The sequence below is a fragment of the Ailuropoda melanoleuca genome, chromosome 5 (genome assembly GCF_002007445.2).
Source record: "Ailuropoda melanoleuca isolate Jingjing chromosome 5, ASM200744v2, whole genome shotgun sequence".
Classification (NCBI taxonomy): Eukaryota; Metazoa; Chordata; class Mammalia; order Carnivora; family Ursidae; genus Ailuropoda; species Ailuropoda melanoleuca.
Window position 1 is genome coordinate 102,462,715 of NC_048222.1, and position 25,513 is coordinate 102,488,227.

At 41.3% G+C, this 25,513-nt stretch overlaps 1 protein-coding gene across 1 annotated transcript in view; it reads right to left on the reverse strand.

Moving 5' to 3' along the window:
* The window catches only part of TMEM131L (transmembrane 131 like), a gene marked incomplete at its 5' end in the record, with an annotated part of 156,097 nt that overhangs the window by 46,675 nt on the left and 83,909 nt on the right, over positions 1 to 25,513 (reverse strand). The window contains 6 exons of the mRNA XM_034661733.1: positions 1,041 to 1,149; positions 1,459 to 1,517; positions 2,904 to 3,057; positions 3,263 to 3,340; positions 23,648 to 23,758; positions 24,841 to 24,957. Of these exons, the coding sequence (XP_034517624.1) occupies positions 1,041 to 1,149; positions 1,459 to 1,517; positions 2,904 to 3,057; positions 3,263 to 3,340; positions 23,648 to 23,758; positions 24,841 to 24,957 (628 nt within the window). The remainder of the gene's footprint in view (positions 1 to 1,040; positions 1,150 to 1,458; positions 1,518 to 2,903; positions 3,058 to 3,262; positions 3,341 to 23,647; positions 23,759 to 24,840; positions 24,958 to 25,513) is intronic.

The following is a 25,513-nucleotide window of genomic DNA, read 5'->3' on the forward strand; positions in this document are numbered from 1 at the left end:
TCCTTAAGCTACATATACAGCTCCCAAAAATATTCAAACACTAACAAAAATGTGAAAATAAAGTCTACCGTTCACCCGAGTTCCCAATTATCTTACAGGAAACAGTTGCTGGCAGATCTTACACACCCATCCAGTGTTCTATGCATATCCAAGTACACAGACCCCCCCCTTTAAAAAACACCAAGGGTGCACACGGCGCTGGCACGCACGCCTCCTAAAAGCTGCAGGGCACACCCTCCTGGAGATGCCCGACAATTCTGCCAGCCTCCTATCGACAGGTGTTGACACTGCTCCGTTGTCACCAACAGTGCACGTTTCTGTAGCTACAGCTGTGCACACGTATATGAGTCTATCTGTAGATGGTTCCTTGGCGTAGAGCTAAGGATCAAAGGGCATCTACATGCATTTAAATTTTCAAGCTTGTCAATTTTCCCTCCCAAAAAAGCCTACATTGGTTTATACTCTTGTCAAAAACATGTTTTTTCCCCTAATCATTACCAACACAGAATATGAACGTTTTTATCTTTATTGATCTAAGTAGTAAATTATATCTCACTTGTTGCTTTAGTTAACATTTCTTGAAATATAAGTGAGGCAGGGCATGTTTTCATATGTTTAAAACCATTTGCATTTCTTTACAGAACTCTACCGTAAATAAATAAGAACCCAAAGAGAGGACTGGGTTTATACTCGCTAGATCTGCATTGCATTCTGCACCAAGAAACACAACTGGGGCAGGAGAACTCTCTATCTGGGGAAGCAGGCCCTCCACCAAACATCTACATCCTGCTCTTTCAAATCACCAACTCAGTTAAGCTTTCAATGCAAAATCCTACACGTGTGGCAGAATAAAAGTAGCATCAACGATCATTCTTCTCGTCATTCTCTCTTTAAGGCTGCAGAATTATAATCAAACAACCCATTCACTTTCTGAAAACCCTGCTTATTACTCTGTTGTTCTAAGTCATTTCACAGAAAGAATGATCATGAGTAGATAATGAAAACAGAAAGACAATCTCCGGTATTTTAAAAATCTGTACCTTTGCAAGTGAAAGAGGCGATTTTTGTAAAGTTCGTTGTAGAAGTAGGTAGGAGTACTGGTTCAAACTGCAGAGACAGGGCATCTCTCTGTGACAAATGATTTACGTCCTACAAAAAAAAAAATCCACATTACTATGCTCAGCTGGGTGAGGATTTATCCAATTTGAATCAACTATGCTAAAAGGACTAAGTGGCTCAGACTGGCAGACAAGCAACTGCTCAGCACGTGTCTATAGCAGCATGAAGGGTGTGCTGACAACCTTCACCCTAATATGGGTTCAAGCAAGGGAAAATGGGCGTAAATTAATGTGAAAGAGAATTGAGACAAGTATCTGGTTCCTGAAAAATCCTCATGTTCTGCAATTAAACACACACTTGTCAGCTTAAAATTTACTTTATGTAAGCATTTACAATTACCTGTATCCAAATAAGGCTGTCTCCTGAATGTAATATATACATATTTACTGCCGAATCATCTGTCCAAAAGAATCAGAGCAATGAGATTAAAACAAAGGGCCATCTCATTCTCACACCTTAATATAGTAGTTAAAATACCATATTACACATTTCTATACAAACTGTGACTCATTTTTCTACACTACAATTGAAACTGGGAGCTATTTTCTGTTGGGTATTCTTATAAGTCATAAGAAAAAAAAGACCCATACAAAAAAGATTGACCTACCAAGATAGGATTTCTAAATGATGATGAACTACCAGGGGAGAAGTTCTGAGTTTAGGGTCCTACTGTAACTCCTCCGGCCGTAGCTAACCCACTGGACAGCTTTAAAAAAGCTGTGTCCTCCTGTTTATTACACAGCCCCTCATCTCCTTATTGAGATCATCATATTTGAGGAAAAACAAAACCCTGGGATCTCAAAGCATAGCCTTCCTTTTAACCTGCACCAAAAGTGCTCCCCATGGGACAGGGGTGTTCTCTATGTTGTTGTCCACTTGGCCATCCTGAGAATCACCAAAACTATGAACCCAAGGACAGGGCAGCTCTCCTGCTGAACCATTACTACTATAACCAATTCTGGGGAATGGAAAGTCAATGATGCTTCACCAAAAATTAAGACTCCCAAATAAAATTATACTTTGTTACCAATTCTTTCTCTGAATATGAATGATATGAATATGAAATGAATATGATATGAGGCATACGTGCAAGTACATATATATGTACATATATATACACACAAACACACATATATACCATATATATACGCATACATACATATATACCAGAACAGTCTTGCTAACCAATGGATAATAGCAAACCCTACATTATAAATGTCACGGACCATAGAATATATGTTGCCTACCAAAGTTCTTAGAAACTTAAACTGATGCACCAGGTAGTTTCTGGTACACAGGACACATATTTTCAAAGACAAAATTCATAGAAATGAACACTAAAATTCACGCTACCCTAACTTGCCAGGCATCCAGGAAGAGCCAGCACCCAATCAACTATTAAAAGTACGAAACATGATTTAACTGAGCTTCTGCAAATCAGTAACAATGGAACAAGGGACACAAGACTTAAAATACTCTGTGAATGTTTATATTAGATTGTTGTGCCCATTTAACTTGTTTACTATCTCCAGAATGCCAAGAAAAATTATTCCCAAGGAAACTCAGAATGGTTCATGGTTGCCACTTAATTTACTCCAAAATAATACAGCCTTAACTAGCGATTGCAGATTGAGAACCAGTTACTGTTTCAATCTCTTCATAATGAAAGTAAAGGCTCTTTGTCTTTGCATTGCAGTGATACAATCACAAGTCAATGCTGTAAGAATGATGATGCAGGTTAATCAAATATATCATAATAAAAATTTTAAAACATTTCACCTTACCTGAGGTTTCAGATTTATCTGTAGCTACATAAATAATAGAAAGATGATCTAACAAATCTTGTGTGTTTTCTTCAAATTCTTTTGAGGAGTTTTCCATGGTTACAATTATGCTCATTTGTAGCCGCAAAACATCGTCAGATTCCATATAACAACTCTGAGATTGGAGGGATGGAAAAAAGGGAAAAACTCAAAAAAAAAAAAAATCATCCCAACTTTGTGATTTCAAATCTTAAAAAAGAAAAGCACTATGTATGGTAAGGGCATGTATATTTCTGAAAGCAGAATGTGTCATTTTATTTTTGATTTCCAAGCCAAGAGGCTGGAAAGAAAGGATAAAAACACTGAATTTTTTATTTTACCTTTAACTGCTGACACACTTTATTATGTAAACTGCATTCCAGCTGCACTTGCAAGAGGCTAGTATTAGTGGTTTCTGCCTAAAAGAAGGAAAAAGGGGGGAAAAAACTTAAAAAAGGCAAGAAGTTCATCTCATATTCGAAGTAAATAATCTATCATTTATTCAGGACATTCATTCATTCATTCATGTAATACATATTTGAGTATCTGCTAAATGCTGGGTTCTAGTAGCTGGAAATAAACATGAGTAAGACAGGAAGATCTGTCACTGAGCTTACATTCTAATGGAAATCATAAGCTCTCCCTTGGGCAACATGAAAATTCCTATTATGGCAGTAAGGAGATAAATATGTTCTAAATATACACAGGAACACTGTAGTTTGGCATTTCTTATACTTTTTGAACAGTCTGTTTCAACACAGGAGTCTTACATTTCAAAGTAGGTTCACCTAGTAATAGCCAATTAACCGTTCTTATGTCTGCCCTCCATTAAGTAGAATGACGTTAGAAGTGGTGACAAAACACTCAGAGAGGTCTAAAATTCCACAAGCCATCATTATCATTTTTAACATGTGAAAGAGCTATGGATGGAAGAGACTAAAGTAAATGAAGAGAATGCAGAATTTCGTCAAGTTCAAAGATCTTAACAGCCACGTGGGCTGATAACTGGCATATCTTTAAGAGGAGGAAACGCAAACCCCAATCCAGGAACACAGCCATTTGGGTGGGAGGATGGGGGCTGCCGACAGTGAAGGCTCAGGGAAGTCAGGTAGGGAGGCATGCAAATTCAAACAACCTAAGCTGGGAGAGTTCCTTTTTTGTTCAGTTTGGTGTGTCTGGCATAGTGATTATAAAATTTAAAAAGGCACTCAACTTGGCAGCCACAGTCAGGACACCAGGAAATCTCAGTACGGTAAGAAGGCATTCCCCAAACCCTTGGCTGACTTAATTGTGGGTAAGCATTTATCCACTCCAGGAAGACTTAGTATTGAGTACAACTGCACCACAGTGGTGTTTAATTTGTTAGATTTAAGAATTACGTTAAAAACATTACATTAAAAACATTTTTTTTTAAGATTTTTTTTTTTTAATTTATTCTACAGAGATAGAGACAGCCAGCGAGAGAGGGAACACAAGCAGGGGGAGTGGGAGAGGAAGAAGCAGGCTCATAGTGGAGGAGCCTGATGTGGGGCTCGATCCCATAACGCCGGGATCACGCCCTGAGCCGAAGGCAGACGCTTAAACCGCTGTGCCACCCAGGCGCCCCTCGTTAAAAACATTTTTAACTACTGCTATTGTCATTCAGAAATTAAAGTACCAAAATTGGAATAAGATACAATGCATTTTAAAATGCAGTAAAGACTGTTTAGAAGTTTAATCAAGCTTGTAAATGGGACCAAATATTAACCAAAAACTCTTTTAAAAAATAATTGCTAGATCTGCTAGACTTAAACAGAACAATATCATTTGTAAACTGAACCTAAAATCTTTTTTTTTTTTTTAAGATTTTATTTATTTATTCGACAGAGATAGAGACAGCCAGTGAGAGAGGGAACACAAGCAGGGGAAGTGGGAGAGGAAGAAGCAGGCTCATAGCAGAAGAGCCTGATGTGGGGCTCGATCCCATAACGCCGGGATCACGTCCTGAGCCGAAGGCAGACGCTTAACCGCTGTGCCACCCAGGCACCCCTGAACCTAAAATCTTAAGGAAGAACTAAGAACTAGATTTCTGAATTTGTCTTTCTGTAAAGGAGTCCCACCATCAAAGACATTAAAAAAAAAATTTTTAGAAAAGCCCACTACTCTCTGAAATTGCTTTAACCAAAGTTATAAATGACCTCCTTATACCCCAATCCAATAGACACTTTTCATTTTGCCCAACTCTTCTGCCAATTTAACCCCATTATCCCTTTGTGCTTCTCTTGGCTCTTCTCCTTCCTCTTTGGCTCCTCCTTTGTGGCTCTTCCCCCTCTCCTCTCAAGATGTTGGAGTTATTCTGTCTTTTACCCTCTTCACTCTCTCTCTCTAGGGAAGAGACACTGAAGCTGCCTACACTTCTGTCTCCAGCTCAGACCTCTCCACATACCCATGTCCAGCTGATGGGCGGGCAACCTCCTGAGTGCTCACACCCACCCAGACAGCTACCCTTGCTGTGCATGTTGTCCTGGCGCCATTATTCATACAGTTATTCATGAGAGAAACCTGCAAACCAACTTCAGTCCACCTCCTCACTTACCCTTCTCAAACTAATCCATAACCAAGTTATACTGACCCCATCTCCTTAGTACCCTTGAATCCATTCACTTCTCTTCCTTCCTAATACCCTGGAGATCAGGGGTCAGCAAACTATGCCCATGAGCCAAATCCAGCCCACTGCCTGTGTTTGTAAATAAAGTTTTATTGGAACCCAGCTTTGTTCATTCCTTTGTGTATTGTCTATGGCTACTTTCATGCTACAGCTACAGAGATGAGTACTTAAACCACGGAGATCACATGGCCTGCAAAGCCAAAATTTACTCTTTAGGCCTTTACAGAAAAGTTGAGGGATGCTTGTCCTCGTGGGAGGAAGGGGGAGGGAGGCTAGTCCCCCTCCTACCCCCCCCCACCACCGTGTCTACCTCTGCCCTCTCCATTCCAGTCTCCACCTTGCAACAAGAGTGAGTTTACAAATATGCAAATCAGGTGACACCAGTATCTGCTCAAAACCATTCCAAGACCACATCCTTCACGACAGCTTCAAAACTCAGGCATCTGCCCAGTCTCTACCTCCTTATTCATGCTCCAGCCTCACTGGTCTACTTTCTGCTCTGCTCAGACTGTATGTATTCTTCTGCTGTGAATTCACAACCCCAAATCCTCTATCTAGCTAAATCTTCGTGTCCAGCTTAAACATCCCCTTCACCAAGGTTTTCCCTAACCGCTGGGGTAACTGCCCATTACTTACACCCACAGCACATTTCCCTGACCTTCCTTAACATTTCTCATTATAATATAACAACCTGCTCAAGGTCTGTCTTCCCCAGAAGACTGTAAGCCCCTTGTTTGATGCTTTTACCACAATGCCTACCACTTAATGCAATATGCAATTAGTGAATGAAGAGAAGTGAGCACACACCATAGATTCTCGCTTGAAAAAGGCAAGCTTGAAACCGGCAAGAAACTAAAAATAACAAACAATGGCTACAAAAAAAAAAAAAGAAAAAAAAAGAATATACCAAAACCTGTCACTTGACCTGTACTTCTAACCTAAAACTTCAAAAAAAAAAAGTTTAAAGAAAAACCCATATCAACACATTTTCAACATACGTATTTATAATAGTTATGATTTTTGAAAATTTACAGCAATTCAACTATAGGCCTTAACCTCACAAGGTAATTCTCTTACCTGAAATATTTCTTCAAATGTTGAAATGTTATAAGCTCAAAATTATGATTTTTGAACACAAACAATCCAATTTGCACAGTGATCTGATGTAATACAAAGCCCAGTATTTTGTCATTCTTGGTAAGTTTCTAGATGAATTTATAATTTACCATTTTAAGTAAAATTCCTCTCTTAGCTGGAAGCATAACAAAAATAAACTACGATATTGTTTCATTTGTTGTAGAACATTTCAGAGTCCCACAAGGGGGAGTCCCAGCACCTCTAAACCGTCCCTGAAGCAGGCCAATTTTTCTCAAAGAGCAATCTGAACGTTCGTGTCCTTTTTTTTTTTTTTAAAGATTTTATTTATTTATTCGACAGAGACAGAGACAGCCAGCGAGAGAGGGAACACAAGCAGGGGGAGTGGGAGAGGAAGAAGCAGGCTCATAGCAGAGGAGCCTGACGTGGGGCTCGATCCCATAACGCCGGGATCACGCCCTGAGCCAAAGGCAGACGCTTAACCACTGTGCCACCCAGGCGCCCCTGAACGTTCGTGTCCTTATCAAAAGAACAAAACTATTGTGATCTTGACTTAAGAAAGTAAACTATAACCAAAACATGAGCCACCTGGGGCAACCGCGCTGCGCGGGCGCGCGCGCGCACGCACACACACACACACACACACACACACACACACACACGGATTAAATTCTCTCTGAAAGGGCCCCAGCTGAGCACGTTTGTTATGACGGTGGGACAGCCCCTCATCCAAGAGTGTGTGCCTGGGCAGGCTATAAAAGGAAAACGGAAACCTACTTCTCTACTTTTCAAACCCCTCAAACCACTTTAACAAATTAGTTCGTAAATTTTATAGCTAGAAAATAAAATAATTTCTTGGTAGTTTCCACATGAAGTATATGGTATTATTCCCTTGTAGAAGCTGGGGGGAAATGTGGTTTGGTGGGGTTAAATGACTTATCAAAGGTCCCAAGTTTAGCTAGTGGAAACCAGAATAAAAAATAGCAGGTCTTTTAACACAGGTCAGTACTTTTTTCTAAGTAAATCAGAACAGACCAAGTCTACTTCTTCTTAATTTAAAAGCTGGAAAGTTCTTCGCCATGGAAACACGTATTAGAAAACCCTACCAGGAGATAATGCAATCGTCCAGAAAAACGGCAGTGTTAAAAACCCCCTTTTGTAATGGCTTATATTCCCATGGTTTTGTGTTATGACTCTAGTTAACTGGATCTAAGAGAGAAGAAATCACCTAGTTCTCTTCTTGCTAAGAAACTGGTCTTTGTGCAGGAGGCCTGGGCAGAGTGTGATTTGGGGGGATAGTGTTCAAGTAAAGAGGAAAGGAAATGACTGACTTCAAGTCCTACCATCTTAGAGGACTTCCACTAACAAGAATAAACCAATATCCTAACAAAAGTATATGAGACTCTGTAATATACTGATCCAGACAGAATGATCAAGAGCCTTGAAATTAGGGCATCTGCAGTAATGACCACACAGAGAAACCTTGCATTTAAGGAATATTTAAGGAACATATAAAACAATTATAGATAAATTCCAATATTAGGTCTTACTTTTCTCCCCTTCCACAATTTTGGATGCTAACTTTTAAAGGTTCTTTTCCAGGTAAATGTCTTAATGCCAGCATGTGTGTCAGTGGGCACCTAGATTTTGTATAAGCCATGAGACCATTCCAGACAGTGGCCCACACATACAGTGCTAGGTACAATACAGTCTATACAGCAAATGAGTTTGCATAAAACAGGCACTTTCTTGGGTCCCTTCCACACAACAGCCATGCTCTATAACCAAACTCCTAATTTAGTGTTTCCTGCACAACAGATGGGCTCAGCGGAGTTATTAGCACTGTGGGGTTGCTTTCACCCTTCAATAGCAACTGGGCTTCAGCCCTCCCCATAACCACTGCCCTGCTAATCCTCAGATACTTAACCACCGAAACAAAATTCACCTACGTTGCCAGACCCCTCGCTACAATATCTGTAAAAACCCAGGAAATGGCTGAAATTCATTTTTCTGTTTTAAGGGAAGAGGGTTTAAAGCACATGTGTTGCATTTTCTCTTATCCACATCTTTTTTAGAAAAGGCTTTGCCATTAATTTGAGATGAAACCCCAGCCACAAAACCTTAGGGCCATCCCCTACCCTGCCTAAGACTCAGTTTCCTCTTTGATAAAATAGAATTAGTGAGTTCACAGCCACATTATGAGTACTAAACGAGATACGCAGGACACAGAGTAGACCTTCCGAAGGGGGTGTTATTGTTTTTCGTTGTTCATTCACAATTAATGCACTTAAAAAATAACTTAAATGATTTTGGGAAGCATTTTTCCCACATCAAAGTTGGAAGAGAGGAAACTCCTCTTCCGCACTCCTTTGGTTTCTAAGAGAAGAGGGTTGTTGTTATTGTTGTTGTTTCTTAAACACTTCAAATTCTTTCTGTCTTGTTTCACATTTGGTTCAGAACCCAAAAAGAGGGAGAAGAGCCATTTGTTGCCCACAACCTTCTACCCTCCTGAATTGTGCCGGAAACCCTGAAAGACAGACAAAAAGCAATGTAGAGAACAAGTTAACACTTAGATACGTGACTTTTCGTTGGACCAAGTGACAGTGGCTTATGTTGTGCAACACTCTGGCTTTGGCACTCGGGGAGCTGGCTTTTAACTGTTACAAGCTGGACGGGCAGTTCAGGAGAGCCTTGTGGGATTTTCACCTCAGTAGGTCATGTAGCATATGGTGGCTTGATCCAAAGGCAAGCAGCTATTTTTAGACAACTGGATGCTGCTGGGCCTTAAGCAAATGGCAAGTGGGTCCTGAAGGCCTGGCTCAGGCCTTGACCCTGGGCCCAGGCTCGGCAAAAGTTCAGGATTTGTGATGCAGACGGTGGTAGCTTGACCTTGAGCAATGTGGGCATAGCTTTTACCTGAACAGGCATAACCACAGCAAAAAATCAACCATGGCTATGGAAGAAAGGCTGATGTGGTGGGAAGCAGTATGGTGGTTCCTCAAAAAATATCGTACATGGAATTACTGAATGAGCCAGTAATTCTACTTCTAGGTATATATCCAAAAGTGATAGGAGGGATTCGAACAGATGTTTGTACACCCAAATCCATAGCAGCAGTATACACAGTAGTCAAAAGTACAAACAACCCGAAATCCATCCATGATCAAATGAACAAACAAAACATGGTGCATTCATACAATGGAATGTTATTCGGTCCTAAAAGAGAAGGAAGTTCTGACACATATACTACAACACGGATGGACCCTGAAAACATTATAACAGAGTGAAATACACCAGACACAAAAGGACAAATATTCTGTGATTCCACTTATATGAGGGGGGCCCCAGAATAGTCAAATTCATAGAGACAGAAAACAGAATAATGGTCATGGGAGACTGAGAGGAGAGGTTAATGGGGTGTTGTTACGTAGTGGGTAGAAGTTTCAGTTGGGGAAGATGAGAAAGTTCTAGAATGGATGGTGGTAATGATTGCATGACAGTGTGAATGTACTTCATGCCACTCAACTGCACACTTAAAATGGTAGTTTATGGTGTATATGCTTCCCCACTAGAAAAGGAAAGGAAAGGGGAGAAGGAAAAAGGAAAAGGAAAAGATGTCCTAGTCAAGGATCCCCTCACAATAGAGAGAGCTTCCGGAGCTGGACCATCTGCTTTTATAGTCAGATCTCGAAGAAACTCTTGGGTCCAATTCCATGCAGACAGTACAGACAGGTTGCTCTGAATTCTGTTCCTTTTTTATGCATTATCTTCATGGCGGAGAGTTGGAACTATGAAAGAGTCTAGCTTAAATTCATGTGGGCTGGTCCACAGACTCAGAAGTTCCTCCCCAACTCACTAGCTCTAGATTTATTAATCATCTAAATGCTAACCGCTGCTTTAGATGCTCAAGATCCAAAATGACAGATACCCAGAGAGATGGCAGATTCTACAGATAAAGAAGCAATAAGCCTATAAGATAGAAGATACGCTCTCAGCTTGGGTTGAGGCAGAGAAGCAATTTGACGGAATTACTGCATGCACAAAGAAAACAAACACTAAGGTCTGTCCTTGGAACAATCCAGTTCACCCTGGACATCAAAGAGGTGCTAGAAGGTTAGGGAAACATGGTTTAGTCTTCCTCTCAGAGCAAGATGAACTGAAAACAGAACAAAAAAGACAGACTGATGAAGCAGGAGGAAGAGAGGGCTCCCCTTAACAGAAAGACTAACCTCTTAGAGAACAACTAGACAAAACTTGAATGAGAAAACAAGACCTCAAAGGTCCAGCTCAACAGACAAACGGAGAGATGGAGATAGCCTGGTAGCTAACTGAAATGAGGGAGACAGATCTTTGTGCTTACTGGAGCTTTAAAAAAATGGAATAAAAGAAGAAAAGCAAGACCTCTGCAGACAGGAATTGTTCCCTCCGAAGGAACCAGGCTTCCATTACAGGAGTTACGGAGAAACACACTTCTAAAACCAGGTGCAGAATCCACAGCAACTGAGGATTGAGACACCTATCCCCAGGACTACTACCTAAGACCTGGACAGGTTCAGGGGTGCAGGGGACAGGCAGATCAGAGCAGAATGCTCCGAGCATGTAAGGTAGAGACACAGTTACGCCCCGTGCCCTGGGGGACCATGTTTGAGAAGTTTATAGAAGTAGGACTCAGTCTAAGAGAAGGCACAGCAAGAAGCGGAAACCCATTAAAGGAGAACCAGGCAAGACTCTCGAGACAGAATGACCCCAGGCCCGATTTAGATGTTGGTATGATAGGAAAGCATCTCCTGTGGAAGACTCAACACAGGGAAGAGAAGATTTGTTTGAACAACAGATGCTTTCAGCAGACCCAGAACTTACTGATTTTAATCTCTTTTCCTTTAGGAGAACTCACAAGAAAATACCTAGAGGAACATCTAGAAGGGTGTGTGTGTGTGTGTGTGTGTGTATATGTATATGTATATGTGTGTATATATATATATATATATATATAATCCCCATCAAAAAGAATAAGAAAAGAAAAAAAAGGACTGAACCAATTCCAAAAAACAGTAGCAGCTTTACAGGTGTTAGAGAAAGAAAAAGACCAACAAAAGAAGCTGATTAAATGGCTAGAAACTCAACTGAGCCGTTCTGGGAAGAAGAGGGGCCAGGAGAAGCCAAGCACATCCTGGAGGCATAGCCCACAACTGCAGAGAAAGAAGGGCACACTCACAACCTGAAGGGAACAGTGAGTGGCTCACGGCCGACGTGCTATCCCCACCAGGCCCTAAGCTTCCCAAATGTCAACAGCAGCTCCCTTCCAAGAATCTGCTGAGAACAATGCTCCACTTGAAACAGGCGGGCTAAAAGGGAAAAGCCTTCTCTAAGAAGTAGGTTCCAGAAGCCTAAGTGAGTCTACCACAGGGAGCCATGGAAACCAGGGTGTGCACAGATCCCAGTGCCCCTGCCCAGGCACTGCAACCGCTCCAGCCTCAACATGGTGTCCGCACCATTCAGCACAGACATGCCAGAAACAAGGGCTCCGTTGCAGGAAGGAGAACAAAGACACACCCGTGACCGGCGGCCACCACTGCCAAGTGCTCCCTCGGAAGGAAGACCAGAGCGCCTCAGGGGCTACCTCCTGAGAGGAGCTGGTCTGTTCAAGGGGCGCTTCCCCAAGCCCCCCGAGGTCCCAAGGCAGCCTCCTGACAGGCAATCTCTCCCCACTGAATTTAACTGCAAAGGTCTTAGAATCAAAACAACTGGCATAAACTAAAGCCAAAACCAAGGTGATGCTCTCCATCCTCCATCCCTCTTTTTTGGCAAAAATCAAGTGCTGGGAATAATTCTGCCTAGGATTAGTCCCTTGAGGGCTGGGATGGGAAGCGTGTTTTCCAAATCTAGTGGATAAAGGCTGATATTTTATATTCTTGTGTGTCTTAAGATTCTAGACTCAAGTGAGAATCAAGAGAAATTTGACACTTTTTAAGATTTTTTTAAAGTAATCTCTACACCCAACGTGGGCCTCGACTCACAACCCCAAGAACAAGTGTCTCATGCTCTACCGACTGAGCCAGCCAGGCGCCCCGAGTGACTTTATATTAAGCCAATGTAACTTGGGGAAGCCTCACGCATTCTCGCGAGAGCGAGCCCCAAGCCGTAGCTGCTGAAGGCTCCCCAGCTCACACAGGCATGGACAACCTCTTGGGCTAAGACCAAAAATATAAGAAACTGGGGAGGGCTTCAAATTCTTTTAATGTTAACTCACAAGCCAAGATAATTTGATATGGGACTATAGCCTTGAACTTTCACATCTTGCCAGAGGCCTGAATCTCTGAATTTAAAAATTCTCCAAGAGTTTCACAATAGGAGGTTTATTTTTTAAGTGATGAATACGTTTTAGTTAGGTGCCAGGTACTAGTTCTAAGCACTTTACAAGCATGAATTTAGTCAACAGCTACAGCAATGCTACAAAGTAGTGCTATGATTATTTATTTTATAGATAAACTGAGACACGAAGAGGTTAGGTAAGTTGGCCAAGGTCACTCAGAGGTAACCGAGATTTTTACCCAGGTGGTGTGGTTTTGGAATTCACCTTATTCACGACACTATATATCTCTATGATGGCGCACACTTACATGGCTGGTATTTTTTTTATCGGAGTATCTTAACTCTGTTATTTGATCCCAATGCAAAAACTCTGATCAGTTGTATTGGATATCATACTTAAAAAGAATTCGGAATGGGAAACAGATGAGGACATGAACTTTCAACCTTGACTGCAGTGTGCCTTTGGAACAGATTATTAATGAATTATTCTAATCTATCTCAGAGCCTTCTAGGGGCAAACTCAACAATGCTCCCCAATAGTCTGAGAAGGATCAAAGAATTGGGGGTTTGGTTCCAGTGGGAGGAGGAACAGACTAAGGATAGGGGGAGCATGGTTGCCAGGAATCTGCTGATCTCCTTGCCAGAGGAAGGGGGAACCCGATCTTGATAATAGGTAAGCCCAATGGGTCACAGGTACAAAAACTGAGGAGTGTTAGAAGGAAAGGATTCTCTTTCCCTAAATTCACCTGTCCTTTTTGCCCCACGTCTTCCTCTCCCCTTGGAGATAGAGGCGGTTGCCTGTCAGTGGGTAACAGACCGTGATGCTGTGCTGTAGACAGGGTGGAGAAGGATAGGGGCTCACGGAGCAGCTGGTTTCTTTCCTCTCTACTCTCGAGAAGGGAGTCTGTCCTTCAGACTCAAACCCCCCTTCTGACGGGCCATCCCATGATCTATCCAAGGGGACAGATAGTTAGTAACCAGCTCTCTGACCTCAGCTGATACACAAGAATGTGGCTTATCAGCAATATGACGGTGGCATTTTCATTCCCTGACTCATTTTTCTTTTTTTTAAGTGTTATCCACACCCGGCACGGAGCCCAATGCGGGGCTTGAACTCACGACCCTGAGATCAAGACCTGAGCTGAAATCAAAAGTCAGACACAACTTACTGAGCCACTCAGGAGCCACCCCTAACTCCTATTTCTTATATGTCCACTAGTTTAGAACTTGGCCAGGAATACAGGCATTATTTATTGGGCATCTTCAAATACCCCAATAAAATTTTCTAGAATATTCTAACATAATGAATGTTTGAAAGAAGTTAAAAAAGATTCATGTCTCATAAGTTCATAAATAGTTGAGATTATTATAGTTTCTTCCTTTGAAGATCATTTATTCAATTATCAAGCATTTATTTACCGCATGTTATATGGCCAGACTGTGCTGGGTAATAAGAAAACAAATACTGGCTAAGACAGGATTCCTGCTCTTGAGGAGCTTACAGTCTTGGCAAAAGGAAAATACACATTTAAAAACAAAAGCTTTTGCATACTGTATTTACTATGCTAGGGACCTCTTGGGCTTTTCCATAAAGAGCTAATCAATTCTCCTGGGAGGCAGAAAAGAAACAAGGTAAGCACTGAGTTAAAGGATGGACCAGGAAACTGCTCTCCAAGAACACTGTTCTCTCCTGCCAAGAGAACAGAGATTTTAGAGAAGCAACAGGGGGAAGAAAGACGGGGGGGGGGGCAGGGGGAGAACGGGATGGACTCCCTGCTCTGTTGAACAGAAGAAAGAGACACCCACCCCCACACATCTAGGCCATTTGTCTCTCCAGTCCTTCCCATGTTCTTTTCTTCCTTCCTTCCACTCACCAGCCCCCTTTTCTCCACTTCCCACGGTCCCATCCCCTTGAATCATCCTCATTGGAATGAGATGAAAAAGAGAAAATTAAGCAATTTCTTTGCTTTTTTTCAATTCCTTTCTTTTAAAAGCCATATTCATTCATGCAAATGTTCCTCCCTCTGCTTCCTATATGATAGCACTGCATTCATTATTGATATACTAGTAGCCTTTGTCCTTCTCTTAATGTCCAGTATTAACTTAAAAAATGCACACATCACTTGTGAAGATTCTTTTTTCAAAAAATAAAAACAAATTAAAAAATAAAAGCCATATTCAGAGAGGCAGGTACGCCGACAAAAATTAGGTAATGGCACATATATTTACCTAACACACAGTAATACTTTCCAGAGTCTGACACTATCATTTTTATGTGTAAAAAAAAAAAAAAAAAACTTTCATCATGCACAGAAACGGTATTAAATACATTATTGATTACACACGGATTTGTAGGAATTCTCAGCTATCTCATTCAGAAAATCTGTTTCTTTCATTTAATTAATTACGGAAGCCCATCAAGAAAATAGGACAGCTAGAGAGGTTAAAGAACTTTCCCCGTTCTCTATCTTCCATCTCCAAATCCTAGATCAGACTCTTGCAGCTTATTCGTTAGTAAGAAATGTGCCCCCTTTCTCTTCTATTGAACTGCGATTGAAGAAACTTTCCTTGGTCCCCTCCCTATATGGATTTTACAGCTTCCCTTTCAGATCACCACACTTAATTGACAGGGATCAGCACCTCAGGAGGCAAGAAGCAGGAAAGCAACCCGGGACACCTTCCCCCAGCCTGGCAGGCACAGGGCTCCGGGCAGCCCTTGCCCGACACCTGTCCCGGGCAGGCAGGCACAAGGGCCTGACATCACCACTCCAAAAGCAAGGGCTGTGCCAATCTGAAAAGGTTAGGAACTCCTAGTCTGAAGTGCATTAGATATCACACAGCACACCCAGAGAGAATCTCTCCTTCACACCATCCAGCCACACTAGACTGTGGTGGGGGAGGGGAACCCTCATCATATGCATGCACACATAGAAAATACACTGAGAGCAGATGACAAAGTGTTCGTCCTGGTTCTTGCTGCCAAGTGTGACCCTAGTCTTGGGACTTATGTCTAGTTTTTCACTCCTCTGGTTTCCCACGTTATCTTATGATTACATTGTAATTGTTTATAACCACGATCTCACTTTTTTGATAATTTGGTAAAATGATACCATGTTAGGACACACAGACACATCTTTACTTGGTGAGACTGTGTGTCATGGGCTTTCCTCTCACTTCAACACTTCTCTGGGTTGTCCGCTTTGACTTATCATTTTATTTTTTAACAATAAACATTATTTTACAATGATACTAATAACAGTAACTTAAATTCTTGTAAGTCTCTGAGACAAGCCTATTGCGACAGTGAGACTCTATGCCAGACTCTGAGACAATGCCAGTTTCAAATATTGTTTGAATTATGCCCAAATAAACCACTGAAACACTCCTCAAGTCTCAATGGTTTAGAACCAAAAAAGCACTGTAAAAAACTTCAAAAATAAAAACTTTCACTTTTCACAAGCCTAATACAACTATATTTTGTATATTCCATCCCACCATACATTTTACAGTTACAATCATCAAGTGTAGTCTAGCTTATATTCTACTATTCACTTGTCAGATTAAGCATCATAATTATAACTTGGAAGAACTACTTAACAGTCTACCATATTGATGTAATCAAATTCATCAAGTCCCTTTTCTACTGCTGAGCCTTTAAGCTGTTTCTATTGTTTTAGTGCCATTATAAAAATGTGGCCAAAAAAACCCCAACACATTTTATTTGCTATTTGTTTTTTGTGGACCATGAATTTCTAAATCAACAGATATGAAAGTTATCACAACACTTTCTATATATGGAGAAAATCCGACAGCAGACTGAGCTGCACTACCGCTCCCAGCTCTGCTCTCAGCCTCCACCAAGTAACTTAAACTCCGAGTCTCTTCTACAATTTCTAAAATAAGAATATTACCACCTGCCCTGGTAGTAAATCTAGTGAAGGTCAACGTAGCTGACGTGAAAAGGTGAACTCATACAAATCTTACATAGAACAATAGGTAGATAAGCTATTTGGGGATGTCAACTCAGATGCCCACTGACTCACCTATCTATTAAAAAGTCCAGGGGCCCTCAGTATACTAAACACTAAAGTGATGTTGAGATTATAAAAACGAAAAGGAAACAGGCCCTGTCTGAGACAGCTTCACGGCAAAGCACAGGAGGGAGACGACACAGGACCCCAAATGTTCGAGCAGGGACCTGAACCAAGTGCCAGGCGGCCTGGAACATGAAATCACCTGGGACCCTGGGAAAGCTGCGGAGATGATATCTGAACTGGGTCTCAAAGGATGGAATGAGAAGGATCGTGAGAGTTAGAGGGGGGTGAAAGCTTATGAAAGTAAGGCAGTATGTAAGAAGGGATGGCCTGTTCTGACAGCGAGTGGTTTTGGAGGCCAGAGTGGAGAAGAGAGGGGTGGGACATCTGAGGCCAGAGAGGAAGCTGGAGCAGGTGCCAAGGGCCTCCTACACCAAGCTCTGGGACCCAGCTAGTATGGAGACTGAGGAAGCAGTGAGCGGCGGTGTTCTGGAGGACGTCAGAGCAGCAGTGTGACACATGGACTGCAGCAGAGAATAACCAGAATAAGCCAAGAGCCAAAAAATGACAAGACTACAACAAAAGTGGAGGAACCTTAAACTCTCACTCGGACCCACTCTAACAGTGACTTCTCACCTGCTAGGAACCCTCACTTCATAAAAGGCAAAACAAATGAAAAAGAAGGGCCAGATGAAAAGGTTTAAAAAGTAAAAAGCAATGTCAAGTCCGCATGTTCCCCTACTTTCTTCCTAAGAGCAGGGGCCTGATGTAATCAAATGTGCAGCAGACAGACAGAAACCCATACCCTCCTCCCCACCGAACTCAGCGGCCACAACACCACACAGGGCCAGCAAAAATCTAGATAGAAGATGAATCACACACACGCACTTCTGTTTCCAAAAGAGTGAGCCATTTCACTGATTCAACTGAGCAGGAAAAATGCAGAAGTCAGATACCAACGGGTAAAAGACATAAACAAAAGGACCAAAGTGAGCCCATACTGCAAAAAAATGAGATCACAATTGTCCACTGACACCCTAGTTTATTCCATGAGATAGACACATTCTTTGTTATTCCAAGAAACAAGCTGTATCTTAAACCTAGGATATTCATATTAAAAGGGCAGAAGCAGGGGTGCCCAGGTGGCACAGTTGGTTAAGTGTCCAATTCTTGGTTTCAGCTCAGGTCATGATCTCAGAGTCGTGAGATCGAGCCCCACATTTGGCTCTGCACTCCGCATGGAGTCTGCTTGTGGATTCTCTCTCTCTCTCCCTCCCTCTGCCTCTCCCCACTGCACTGTCTCGCCCTAAAATAAATAAATCTTCAAAAAAAAAAAAAGGGCAGAAGCAGTTATGATCTATATGACATTACACATGTGAACACTGTTTTTCCCCTACTAGAGAGAAAATCAAATAAAATGGACTAATCTGTTTGACCACTTGTCCTAAATATATGCTCTTTTAGAAAAGGAGGATAAAATATCAAATAATGCCCTTTTCAGAGTGCTTTAATAAAGTTACACTCTGGAGGTTAAGCTCCGTACTTGATGCTTTACAGATGCTCATTTAACGCTTCCAACAAAAGGCAGTGTGGCTCAGTGGAAATACCCCAGGCTTGGAAAAACATAGACAGAGGTATAAAATTGGCTTTTTGATCTCATACAATAATTAATTTTTCATCCTGCTTGTATCCCTACAATAAATCCATAATTTCTGAGCATTATTTAAACCTGACTTTTGTCATAGCTATCTGAATTACATTTATTTATTTACTTACTTACTTACCTACTTCTTTATTTGTAGGCTCCATGCCCAGCGTGGAGCCTAATGTGGGGCTTGAACTCAGCACCATGAGACCTGAGCTGAAATCAAGGGTCGGACACTTAACCCAATGAGCCACCCAGCTGCCCCTGCTATCTGAATCTTTTAATAGTTTTGGGAGAATAACACCAGCTGCTGCCACAGTATATTCACATGAGGTAATGTGCAGTAAGTTGCAAGGATACATGAGCTAAGGTGCTCTGATTCCAGAGAAGTTCTAGCTGCTACCTCAGGAAGCAATGTTAAGGAAGTGTGAAGAAAGAGCAGTGACAACCCCTGTATCTGAAAAACTCAATACAGCTAGCTGATCCCCAATGCAAAGAGCTCCCCTGTCTTCCATTAACATTCACTTCTTCATATACATATGAAAAGTTTATAAGAATGTGGAGAAAAGGGAACGCTAGTGCACTGTTGGTGGGAATGTAAACTGGTGCAGCCCCTCTGGAAACAATACAATCATTCCCCAAAATATTAAAAATAGAACTACCCTACAATCCAGCAATTCCACTTCTGGGTATTTATCCAAAGGAAAGGAAAACACTAACTTGGAAAAATATTTGTACTTTCATGTTCACTGTAGCATTTTATTTTAAGTTGGCTCTATGCCCAGTGTGGAGCCCAACACAGGGCTTGAACTCATGACCCTGAGGTCAAGACCTGGGTGGAGATCAAGAGTTGGACGCTTAACAGACTGAGCCACTCAGGCGCCTACAGCATTTTTTTAATAATGGCCAAGACAGGGAAACAACCTAAGTGTCCATCAATGGATGAATGGATAAGAAAATATGGTACATATATACAATGGAATATTATGCAGTCATAAAAAAGAAGGGAATCCTGCCATTTGCAACAAAATGGATGGGCCCTGAAAGCATTATACTAAGTGAAATAAGACAGAAATAAACAAATATAATATGATCTCACTTATATGTGGACTCTAGGGGAAAAAAAAACACACACACACACAGCTGAAAAACACACACAACTGAACTCAGAGAGAACCGATTTGTGATTGCCAGAGGTGGGAAATGTAGGGGGAGCAGAATGGCTGAAAGTGGTCGGAAGGTACAAACTCCCAGCTATAAAAGAAACAAGTCCTGGAGACGTAATGCACAGCATGGAAGGAAAAATAGTTTATACTCGTGTGACTTAACCTGAAGGTTCCAGAATGCTCCCTGCATAGCCCTAATCCTCCTTTAATGACCTATTTATATACCTTTTTCTAGCAACCACTCTAAAGCCTCCTTGAAACTATGTACATTTTTGTACTTTATAATCTTATTTGGTAAGAATTTCCCTGTTCATCCCTGGATGTATAAGACTGACTTTCATGCAGTCATGCCAATGCCCATTAATTGAGCACCTACGATGAGTTCATGAACAAAGATCTCTGCCCTGCGGAGTTGAGGTTCTGAGTGAGCGACAGGCATAAACAGCTTTCATGATTCGTACTCAGCTTCCCAAGCTCTCTAGCCACCCTGGTGACCAAAACCGTGTTCTGCTTCTTTACGTCTGCGTTACAGTGGAGCCAACTGCATCCAGTGTTTCGGGACATACACGTCACAATGCTGTACAAAGGTACACATCTGTCTCTGATTGTTGCTGACTTAATGTCTCACGATGGCATGGTGGTGCCTTCCGTGATCATTCTGACAGCTCCAAGTTCTTCCACGTTTTGAAGCAGTAGTTTACGGCCATGTTAAAAATGCCATTTCATTTTGTCTCCTCCACACAGCACCTGGCCCACATTTGCAGATCCACGCTCATAGCTTCACAAAATACTCCCGCTGTTTTTCCTTCTCTGATCAGCATCTCTAAAGCTTGGAAAAATCAAGTGGCATCTGCACATTTTGGAGCCTTCACCTTTTAGACACTTTAGATTCTGGAATCCGTGGGTGAATCCTTGGGTGCATGTCTTTGTCTCCTCTTACCTATGTTTAAGCCAGGTAACTTTTTTAATACTCAGTTAGACTGAAATCCAACTCTATTCAGGCCCAGACGTCACATAAACCTGAACTTACGTGTAAGTGGCTGTACATTTTACTTACACAAAAAAATCTAAAAATTATTGGGCCCTATGACTATTTGAATGAGAATTCTTTTAAATGGTTATTATCACTTTCGTCTCAGTTTTCTTACGATTCAATGCACTCACAGAAAGCAGATGTATTTCTTCTCTCAACTTCAAATTTTATTCCGAAACACAGTAAACTTACTTCTCTTCATGTGGAGCTAAGGAGCTGAGTGAAAGCAAAGTTGATGACATCTTAATTTCTGCCTAAACCTTCTTACTCTCCAGCACTCAGCAGATCTACCTTCCAGCTCTACACTGAACCAGAGGTGATTTTATGAGTACCCTCCAAACCCTCTATTCCCTTTTGAAGGAAGCTGAACTCAACCACTCACCCAGATGATGGGTTCCGGACCAAAAAACAGAAAGAAGGAAACTTAAGACAGAGAGAATATCAAAATGAAGACATTTCTTTCCAAGGAAGGTTAGCTGGCAATTTTATACCCACTTAAAAACAACACAAACACATACATGTATGCAGTTTCAGTGCAGAAATACTATAGTCAGAATTTTTTCTGAGGAATGCCATAACGATTTCTTTAGTTTAATGTTGCAGGGTTTTTTGTTTTTAGATATAGTGAGCCTTGAAAAATCGCTTCCTTTTTTCTGAATCATGGTAAAAATGGAAGATTAAAATGATTGCCTTTTAAGAGATATTTTTTGATATTCAGATCTTCAAAATAATGGTTTCTAACAAAAGATCACCCAAATTTGAGTTTTATCTACAAACTCTGAAATGTTGAGCATATTATCCTATTACCAGTGTGGTCCAAATTGCATTTGGGGGACAGAGACTTTTGAAAGGGCCAGAGTAGATGCTGGTGGGTCTGCTACAGGGCTACCAGAGTGGCCTGGGAGAGAGATGATGACAGCCCGGATGCAGGAAAGGCCGGCAGGCGTCATGGTCAGCAGACAAAATCTTCCAGGTACAGCACATAACGTGTAGGCTCTCTTCATATCAAGGTCTTCAGCAGACCTCATAGAGAGGCCTGCATGGTCATTGCCTCTCTCTCTTAATTCCCCGTATCCTTCCTTTGATTAACCCCTATTAACTAAGATAACTGAACATCTGTCTCTGTTTCAGTACTTTTATCACCACAAATATGGCATCTGGCATTCAAAGCTTCTAGTCTCAGTAACCAGAAAAACCTGGCCATCCTCAGCTGCCCCCTTTGCTGAAGGACGGCCCTGAGATAAGGATAAAAATGTTCAGCAGGAAAAAGCCACGCTATCAGTGTATGCAAATTACACTTACTCCAGCCCTTTCAACCCCTTACAAAAAGGCAAGTCAGGTCATGCCATTCTTACGCTTAAAACCTTTCAATACATCCTCACTGGTTTCAGGATTTAAACCAAATCCAAATTTGGAAACCTTAAGAAATCTTCCTTAAAATCCAGGGAAGAGGGGCTATTCAATTCTATAAAAATAAAAATAACTCTAAAAATTCCCAAGAACTATCTAAAATGATGACAAACCTCCCAGACATTACAGTACAGGTAAATTAGTTTTGCTGGTCTTCCCACTGCAATGTAAGCTCTGGAAATGCTAAACCAGGGCATGGCGGCAGAAGAGGCTCAATGAGACTACTGAGTGAAGGAAAGCCCCAGGTACAGCTGTGACCCAGACATAGTTCTAAGCAATGTGCTTTATTCACTAATCAGAAAGAAAAGTGTCGGTAAGGTGGCAAAGTTCATCATACATTGGCTCAATAGTTCTCTCAATTTCCAAAGCTCTTCATAATCACCCGGAAATAAGTCAAAGGGGAAAACTGATCAAACACAATATGCTATTACTGAAACGCATACTGAAAGAACATTAAGGTGTCATTACACTTGACCCCTGAACAGCACAGGTTGAACTGTATAGGTCCATTTATATGCAAATTATTTATCAATAGAGTACGGTACTGTAAATGGATTTTCTCTTCCTTATGATTTTAATAACTTTTTTTCTAGCTGACTTCATTGTAAGAATACAGTATATAATACCTACAACACAGAATACGTGTTAATCAACTATTTATGTTATCTGCAAGGCTTCTGGATAACAGCAGGCTATTAGCAGTTAAGTTTCGGGGAAGTCAAAAGTTATACACAGATTTTGAACTGCGTAGGGGTGGGCACCCTGTGCAAGGGTCGACTGGATACACATCCTAAAACATTGAAAATGTTTCTTTCCACTAACCCACACCAGAAAGACTGGAAGCAGGGAGAGGGGAAGACAGTAAGACATTCCTGAAAAAATATCATTACCGGTGACCACAGAGGTTCTGGTTTCCTGAAAAGCAGCCCGGCAAGAATTAACAAGCTCTATAAAATGGTTCATACTCTTTAACTACAGAATCTCTCTTGACAAAACACATCCCAAGGAAACAGGTAATCCAAAAAGGAAATAAAGAAACTTATAAAACATGTACGTGGCCTAACGGTAATAATAATGAAAAACTGGAAACATTTCAAATGATCAGAAACAAGATTAAGCTAACCATGAGAAAGCAACACCGCAGACGCTGTAGCCTTTCACAAGAAGTACGTGGATTCCACTGACACTTCACATACATACACTATTTCTATATACATCAGGATTTGTTCAAAAAAGCAGAAAAGTGTAAAATCCTGATTCTGAAACCTGGTGAATTTAACATCTCTAACAATCCTGTATAAAAAGGGCTGCAAAAGATACATCAATTTAAAGGACCACAAAGTTTGGTGCTTGCCAGAATTCAAAACAAATCTATTAGAATTACCTGTGTTTGTGAAAGCTGAATGCTCTGGACCTGTGGAAGCAGAAAGTAGGCATTTGGTAGCTGCTTGGCAGAGCCTTCTGTAGAGACTCTTCGAGTGCCAATTCCAGAAACCTTCCAAAGGAAAAAAAAGAGTTAATTACTCCCTTGTTTGTTCTGAAACCTATTTGCCATAATGTTAAAATACCTTTCCTGGGGCGCCTGGGTGGCACAGCGGTTAAGCGTCTGCCTTCGGCTCAGGGCGTGATCCCAGCGTTATGGGATCGAGCCCCACATCAGGCTCCTCTGCTATGAGCCTGCTTCTTCCTCTCCCACTCCCCCTGCTTGTGTTCCCTCTCTCGCTGGCTGTCTCTATCTCTGTCAAGTAAATAAATAAAATCTTTAAAAAAAAAAAAAAATACCTTTCCAGAGGAAATCTGTATTCATCACCTTGACCTTTAAGACCCTATTAATCTAATTATTATATATATTTTTGTCTATAAAAGAAAGCAAAAAAAGTTGCTGTATTTAAGCTGAATGTTCCTCACTGTAGCAAATCTTCTCAGAAATAAGCAACTTTTCCAATATGGGACCAAGTGTTTAATGGAAACCAGTAAGAAATAACCACAAAAATGATAGATCTTGGCTCAATGCCACATCCTATCAAAGATGTCACAGATACCACTGAAGATAAAGATTCCTAACTACTTTGTGAACAATAACAAAAAGATTCTTCACACTCCATCCCTGGTGTCTTGATATGAAGAGTGAGCTCCCTGAGAACCGGCCCCCAAGCACGAAACCCATGTGTCCTGATCAGAAATATTCCCGAGCCCAGGAGGGAAGGGGGCAGAAGCATCAGGGACTGCCTCTATAGCTCCTCCCTCTGGACTGTTCATGAGGTCAGGGCAGAGATCTGAAAGCCCACTCTATTTTATAATAGAACTATAATATGGTAGACGTCTTTGTTTTGTTCCAATGTCATTCAAAGATCCACAGTGAGACTTACAGCTCTGTGCTCTGAGCCCAAGACAGCCAACTGTGTATGGCATGAAGGCAAAAGAAGGGGGAAAGCTGGTGAGTTTACATCACTAACAATCTTAAATTGTAATGACATAAACCAGGCAGCAACATTTCCAAAAGTCTTTTATAAAATATCCAAATCCCACTGTTAAATCAGGAACCAAATCAAGGGACCAGAAGGAAAAGTTACTTACATGATAGGGAAGGACTCCATACGAGGAGGTATTAATAAATAAAGAACTTTCAATGCTTCCCTCTTCAGTAGGTAAGAAAATAATTCTGAAGGATGTTTTCCCCATTGCTGGAATTACCTGAAAGGAAGGTACCAAATTAGCCATTTGGAATGGACCTCTGTAAAAAAATGTCTTTCAAAGACTTCCTTTCTGACAATTTCCATTAACAGATGTCTGCATATTCTGTACCCTTGATTCAGAAGCATCACAAATCCCTGAGAATCACCAAATGGATCAAAATCCAACAGGTGAAGAGAACGTATCAAAGAACACACCCCAGGCTTATGGCAAGGCAGCTGCAAGTCCTTTCACTTCGGACTGGGAATCCCTCACATTCTTCCTTTTCCCTCCTCTTCTGCACCCATGTGTTCAACAGCCTTTATCAAACACTGTTCTAACTCTACTTAGGTAAAAGGAGCCACCGATGTGCAAACCTGCCGATACCTAATGAAAGTCAGGAGCTGCGTTTACGTGGACAGACTATCATCAACAAAAAATGGGCTCCCTCGTGAACCATCTCCTTGGTCCCATATTTAAGAGGAAAAAAGTGCATCCGGTAGACATAAGTAAGCCAAATAAACAAAAAAATAAAACCCATTAGTAACCAGGATCGTCACTGAAAGTTAAAGACCGC